The sequence below is a fragment of the Salvelinus fontinalis genome, chromosome 23 (genome assembly GCF_029448725.1).
Source record: "Salvelinus fontinalis isolate EN_2023a chromosome 23, ASM2944872v1, whole genome shotgun sequence".
Classification (NCBI taxonomy): Eukaryota; Metazoa; Chordata; class Actinopteri; order Salmoniformes; family Salmonidae; genus Salvelinus; species Salvelinus fontinalis.
Window position 1 is genome coordinate 33,752,750 of NC_074687.1, and position 7,462 is coordinate 33,760,211.

At 43.5% G+C, this 7,462-nt stretch overlaps 1 protein-coding gene across 2 annotated transcripts in view; it reads left to right on the plus strand.

The window, feature by feature from the left end:
- rab3gap1 (RAB3 GTPase activating protein subunit 1) overlaps positions 1-7,107 on the plus strand; it is a 49,418-nt gene extending 42,311 nt beyond the window's left edge. The window contains exons 23-25 of one of the 2 annotated variants that reach the window (XM_055878524.1): positions 2,534-2,636; positions 4,102-4,125; positions 6,382-7,107. In XM_055878524.1, the coding sequence (XP_055734499.1) occupies positions 2,534-2,636; positions 4,102-4,125; positions 6,382-6,627 (373 nt within the window). In that variant the 3' untranslated portion in view covers positions 6,628-7,107. The remainder of the gene's footprint in view (positions 1-2,533; positions 2,637-4,101; positions 4,126-6,381) is intronic. The other variant, XM_055878525.1, reaches the window with a different exon arrangement.
- The last annotated feature ends 355 nt before the right edge of the window (positions 7,108-7,462 follow it).

Genomic DNA, 7,462 nt, shown 5'->3' on the forward strand with positions numbered 1-7,462 from the left:
ATTCACTGTGGGAATGATTCAAGTGCAACAGTCAAGTGCAGCCTTTTCAAATGATCTAAGGGCACTCTGGTAGAGTTGTATCTTTTTATATTTGAAATGTTTTGATTAAGGTTAACCACATTGCAATGATTTTGAGATACAACGTACTGAGTAAAGGGTCTGAATACTTATGTAAAAGTGATTATTTCATTTTTTTTGCAAAAATGTCTAAAAACCTGTTTTTGCTTTGTCGTTATGGATTATTGTGTGTTGATTGACGGGGCAAAAACATGTAATTAATTTTAGAGTAAGGCTGAAACGTAACAAAATGTGGTAAAAGTCAAGGGTTCTGAATACTTCCCGAATGAATATTATCTGATCAGAACATTTTGCTAGCATGTTATACATGCTAGTCTCCTTGACCTTCACTCGTGTAGTAACCTGGCCTACTCTTGACCAAAAACCTCTGACTTGTCTGATAATCAACCAATGTGAGTTTGTTTCACTGAATCTCTGTCTATATATTTGGTTAATTGATCTCTGGTTGGACAAGTGGAATTGGTAGCTTATTTATTAATTTGCTCATCTATCACTGATCAGAAACATTTAGCATGCAATAATGTAGCCTAAATCAAGTGTATTATTTATCTATTGACTCACGTAGTAGCCTTATATAGACCCCAGGTGATGTTTCTATTGTCCCAATCTCACTGAAACCCAAAATCCTGACTCCTGTCTCGCTTGAAAATTCCTAACCTTATTTTGTAATCCATAGGTTGCATTATCAAAGCATGTCTCGCCTATGCATGTCGAAATACCGCTATAAGATGTCTGCTCTGTCTCGTATTGCTGCCCATATGAGAGCTTCGGTAGAGAATGTGACCATCAAACGGTATGAGAGTAGATATGGATTTAAAAAAATTGATAAATAGAGTTGGTCCCTGTTAAGATGCCTTGATATTTAAACATTTCCCTCTCATCATCTCCCCGTTATTCATGAGCTGATCTGCTGTCTGTATAATCATCAACTTGACTTTGCCAAATAGGAGATATTCTGTCATTCGTTGGAGGTATCTAGCAAGCTTTCAACTTTGGTCATTTTACTTTTGTTTGACTGCCGTTACAAAGTTTGCATGATCCGACAACGCTATAGCCTACTCAGGGGGTCTGCTGTGTGTCAAGATACTGTAGCCTGGTTCAACTGTTGAAATGCGCTGAATTAATTGAGGAACATGATAACACTCTGAATTTATGAACGGCCTGTTTCTCAATTCACAACAATTTAATTGCCAATCAATTACTCTATCATTACTAAATATCAGTTTCACTTTCTGTGAAGTATTTACATGGTGGCGCTGACAAGGTGGCACAGCACCTCTCTTATTTGCGGAGAATCCTTGCTTAGTCACCATATCTTGGTTTTGAACGCTTTAAATGGGCACATTTTTGCTGTATTTCCCCAGACTCTCTGGTTAGATTAATTATTCCCGGTATTGAAACTGTCGATTATAGCGAAAATCCCCATTGCCTAACCTCAATACCTGGGGGTGGACTGTCAGGATGTCCAGGATCCAGTTGCAGAGGGAAGTGTTCAGTCCCAGTGTCCTTAGCGTAGTGATGCGCTTGGAGGGCGCTATGGTGTTAAACGATGAGCTGTAGTCGATGAACAGCGTTCTCACATAGGTGTTCCTCTTGTCCAGATGGGAGAGGGCGGTGTGAAGTGCAATAGAGATTGTGTCATCTGTGGCTCTGTTGAGGCGGGATGTGAATTGGAGTGGGTACCACTTGTGTACCTTCCATCCCATCCTCGCTTTATTAATATCACAAGCCGGCTCTTATTTCATCATACACCCTGCTCGGATGGGGGGGGGGGGGGGGGGGGGCTTGAGTAGGAATGCTAATAAATGTTGGGCAAACACACATACTGTGTTGTGTGCTATATTAAAACTCCACCACCCTCTCCCCAGGCACACACTCTGCTCAGATTGTAATAAAGGAGCATAGTATAGTGTTTGTGTGCGTGTGCCTATCTTGAGAGTGAATAAGTGAGTGTGTGTCTGGAGTATGTAGATACATCTGTGTGTGTCTGTCTGTCTAGGGATTTACGTACAGTATCAGAGGTTCAGGTGCATTGAGAGAGAGAAACATAGATATCCAGACAGACGGGGTTATATTAGGGAGGCCCCCAGTGTTAATTTGTCCCAGGGGCCTCTGATGGCCCAGACAGTAGAACCAGGCAGAGCCTGACTAATTTTGAGGACACTCAGAGCTGGCCTGGAACACCATGCAGCCACTAACCTGTCCCTTTTCTCTCCAACAATGAATGGCCTGTCCTGTCTTGTATCTGAGATGCTGTGTCAGGGGAGAGGGATGCGTTCCAAAAGGCTGTAGTTTTCACATGTTGTGTAGTGTAGCTAGTTTTACAACCCCTTCTCGTTATTCCGTTGGTAAAAGTATAATTGCATGTCTTTTAAATATAATATACCTGCATGTGTTTTCTGACTATGCTCCCCTGAAATGAACCTCTTCCCCCATCTCCTCTTCTCGCTCTCAGGTTCGTGAGCTCTCTGCTGGAGGAGCCTGAGGTGTCTGTGATCGGAGCCGGGCGCGGCCCAGCCGGCAGCATCATCCACAAGCTGTTTGTCAGCGCTCAGAGGGTAAAGCACACCATCTCACACTGTCACCACCATCTAGAACACACACACACACACTTGTACAAACATACACACCATCTCACACTGGGGCCTTTCCTAAATCCTGGCATCACAGGATATCCCGCCACCACTATCGGCTCACCTGCTGTCTGTCCAATGGCCCAGGCAGAAGATGTTATGTTCCCCCTGACTGATTCCCCTCCTACAACCCCACCCTTCTTCCAGGCCCTGAGGGGCTCCTGGGCATGCTGCCTGAGTAACAAAAAGCATGCTGCTGCTGGACTCTGTTCTAATGTGTTCACTTATCACTACTTTCTTCTTGCCGCTTTATTAAACTGTTTAATTGCTTAAGTTAAGTCACTCTTCTTGCATATCACATAATGCAACTCATACCAAGTATGATAAAGACTTCTGTCAAAAAATGGCTTTGTGCAATCTGACAAAGATCCATGCTCTGTAGTTTCCTCTGTTATGATTAGCAGAAGGACAATTAAACACGTCTTGTTTTATTCAGTCTGATATGATTTGACAAACACCTGGACCAAATTACTGTCTATTCTGTGCTGCATGTCTTTCTGAGTATACTCCGACTGAATAGTCTGAGATGATCAGTTAAAAGGCACTTGCAATGACCTCTCGCATTGTGCTGTACAGTTGCACCTGTATTGGTTATGAAAGTAAGTGTATGCTTGGCTGTAACACATTGAAATACAAAGCCTGGTTTGTTCTTGGCACCTCCAACGACGCATACATTTGTTTGTTCAATGTGAAAGTTAGTTAAAGCCAATAAATGTGTCTTCTTCCGGAGTTCATCAACAGATGCAGTCCCTGGTCCCAGATCTGTTCCTTAGAATAATTGCTAGTAAAATGCAAACAAGGAATGAATGCTTGTCTTGGCTCTCTCCCCTGTGCCTTGTGTTGGAGGATGAAACGGTGCAAAAAAATAGTTAGATTCCAGCAAACTCTCACTCCCTCAATCACTTTATTTATTTTTTTACCCAGCAAGATGTCGGAGTGTTAAATTACAGCCTGTGTTTTGCCAAGCTCTCGAAAGAAAGCTAGTAATTATCCCAAGCACATGTAAATCAGATGAAATCATCAGCCAATCAAATGAGGTGAGTTTCTTGGGAACGAGGGAACAGAGAAGAGAGACAGAGAAGAATAGAAGGGAGGAGAGATGTCCTGCCCCTCATCTTACCCATGTTACCAGTACAAGACTAGAGTACTAGTTTGATTGTTGTCTGATTGCAATGCCGCTTGCTCTGGCTTGAGTGCGTATGCTTTGCATGTGATGCATTCGGTGGGATGAATGTCATGTCTTAAGCAAAACCTAATCCTCTTCTTAATCACCTGACTTTGTGTCGGTTTGTTGTTTGTTCTTCTGTTTCTTATTTTATGTTTTTTCGTTCTCTCCATCGTATTATGTTTTTTTTTGTCTCCTAACGCTGCTTGCCTCACCCATGTCAAGCTCGCTGACTACAGCAGTGATGAGGTAACCACTAGCAACCCTCCCTATCCCCCCTTTACACCCCTAGTTCACCCCCCCACCCCCCACCCTAGCTGCCTCCACCCCCCCTGTCCATCCATCCACCCCCCATGCCCCTCTCCACGATGACTTCTCCCTCTTTCTACCTGCAAGCAGTGCTGCCACTGAGGTTCAGGCTAGCTGAGGGAGGGATACAGACAAAGATTACAGTTATTTCTCTGGTAATGGTTTGGAAGAGTGAACCGCTGCAATTTCCAGACCTCCATAACACAATGGAGAAGCACAGGGTTCCTAAAGCGATGCCACTTACCGTGTTTTTAACCTCCCACTGACCTTTTTACCTAACCACCTTCCCCCTCTTCTTCTCCTTCTCCCTTCCATCTATTCTTCTAACCACCTATCTGTTAGTGTAGCTCTAATCAATTATTTTTGTTGTATGTCCATTTGCTCTCATTCTCTGATGATGGGTCTGCGTTGATAAACAAGTGTTTTCTGGTGGATGTGGAGGTTGGTTTATAATAGACTAGTTTTAGCCTGCTGGTTTAGTATGTATACTAAGGAGTGGTATGTCTCTATACACTGAGTGCACAAAACATTAGGAACACCTGCTCTTTTCATGACAGACTGACCAAGTGAATCCAGCTCAAAGCTACGATCCCTTATGGATGTCACTTGTTAAATCCACTTCAATCAGTGTAGATGAAGGGTGGAGACAAGGATTTTCAAGCCTTGAGACAATTGAGACATGGATTGTGTATGTGTGCCATTCAGAGGATGAGTGGGGAAGTCAAAAGATGTGTGCCTTTTGAACGGGCTTTGATAGTAGGTGCCAAGCGCACCGATTTGTCAAGAACTACTACGCTGCTAGGTTTTTCATGCTCAACAGTTTCCCATGTATATCAAGAATCCTACCTATTCTTCAGATATACTACATATTCTATCCACATAATGTCTAAACATGCCATCACATACATATATAATTATACTCCGGACTCCGACATTGCTCATCCTAATATTTCTATATTTCTTAATTCCATTCTTTTACTTTTAGATTTGTGTGTGTTGTTAGATATTAGTGCACTGTTGGAGCTAGTAACACAAGCATTTTGCTACACCCACAATAACATCTACTAAATATGTGGATGCGACCAATAAGATTTGATAATGAATGGTCCACCACCCAAAGGACATCCAGCCAATTTGACACAACTGGGGGAAGCGTTGCTGTCAACAAGGGCCAGCATCCCTGTGGAACGCCTTCGACACCTTGTATAGTCCATGCCCTGACCAATTGAGGCTATTCTGAGGGCAAAATGGGGTGCAACTCAATATTAGGAATTTGTTCCTAATGTTTTGTACACTCAGTGTATACATTACAGTAGGTTAGCGGTATCCTGCTGTTTAGTATGTACACAGGACTGGTAGGTTGCTCTTTTCTGTCTGGTTCGTTATATACTAGTTTTAGCCTGCTAGTTTACTATGTAAGTATTGGAGGTTGCTGTGGTGTGTTTGATCCCTTTTGGCTTTAGATCTTAGCGTCACGTAGCTTTCTTGTGTTGCCATCCCTCCAGGGCTATGCTGTGCCCCACTGAAAACAAATGCATACATTGATCTGGAAGCACACACCGAATCGCTCCAATCCATTAAATGTGTTCTCCTTTCCTCGCCTTAGACAATAGTTTGGGAGATGTGGGAAGGCATTTGTTAATTTGTAATCAGCCTTCTAATTTATGTAATTTGTTCCTGCTCAGTAAAAATAGATTGTGTTAACATGCTGCTGTCGTTTTCCAGTCCAGCCGCTTTCACTTGCGCCAGGTCTGATCACTGTCGAGGTTGTTTCATTCCCCCCACGACTTAGAATATTAAGCGATAGAATGAGTTGTATGTATGTTTTTCTCAGTCTCGCGTGTCACACTCTGTTATACTCACATTGTAAAAGTGTAGTATGTGTTAAGGTTCTGCTTAGACTGCCTAAAAATATATTGTGTTCTAGTTTCCACATTTTATTGGGCTTTTATAGAAAGTCTACTGTGTGTTGGGCACTGCATTCTCCATTTTGTGCCAGCCTGAATGTTAGCCACTTGCATTTAGACAGGCAGCCTAATTCTAGTCTTTTTTCCACTAATTGGTCTTTTGACAATCCCATCAGATAATTTTCAGAGCTGATCTGATTGGTCAAAATACCAATTAGTGGTATTAGAATTGGTCTGTGTCTAAACGCAGATGTTGACTCCTCCCTTCTGTCTGCCTCGCCCCCCACAGGCTGCCCTTTTGGCTCCATTGGATGAAGACACAGGACGTGGGGGTGGAGCTGATGACAAAAAGCCAATGGGAGGTGCCAGTGTGCCAGACTTCCCTCCCCCTGCAGGGCGTGAGATCCTGCTGCGTACGTGTGTCCCGCGGCCCGCGCCCTACTCCAAGGCCCTCCCCCAGCGTCTCTTCTGTGTCCTGATGAGAGAAGACTTCAGGCTGGCTGGGGCCTTCTCATCCGACACCTCCTTCTTCTGAGAGTGAGAGAGGGAGAGCGAGAGAAAGAAGGAAGGAAATGGAGAGAGAGGCTAGTCTGGAAGATGAACCAGGGAGTGTTGGTGGGAGGTCAGGAGGGCATTTGAGATCTCTGGTCAGTGACTCAATCAAGGCTGTGTGCATCTCATCATGGGTGGAGCTATGGGCGAGTCCATGGTTTGTTCCAAAGCCACATGACGGAAAGCTCCACCCATCTCGGGGCTGGCGCCATCTCAAATGTGTCCTGGGAGGATCAGAGAAACAGAACGGTGGGCTGGCAGGCAGCGCTTTCTTATGAAATCATCGCACTGTGCAACGACTCATGTCAGACTGTTCGTACCAACGACTATTTGTTGATTTAGACTATTCAGTTATTTGGGGTTTAAATGCAAAATAGACTGTATTCAACTGGGAACTGAGCTTACTATGACTTGTGTAGTAAAATAAATCTCTTGCTTTTTTTGTTGCGTAGCTCTGACAAAATATACTAGAGGGAAATAAATGTACCCTTGTGTGAAAATATTTTTTTTGGGGGGGGGTGAGAATATTCCCTTTGACCTATCTCCCTGAGTGGTAATATATTAGGACGCTAAATAGCATAACATGTATTTTTCCCTGCCCCTTGATTGTGATCGTTTGTGGCTCTCCAGTGTTACCCAATCAGTCATTGGTTGAAGACCATCATCTCTTAGGCGCTCACAATGCTCTGTCTGTTCTGTAGCCCCAGACACTCTCGCGCTGCCCATCGCGCTCGTACTTACTTCGTAATTAGTTACCACTTCTTAAAGGATTTCTCACTATAATAATGCTTATTGATATACATGCAATCACTGTAGGT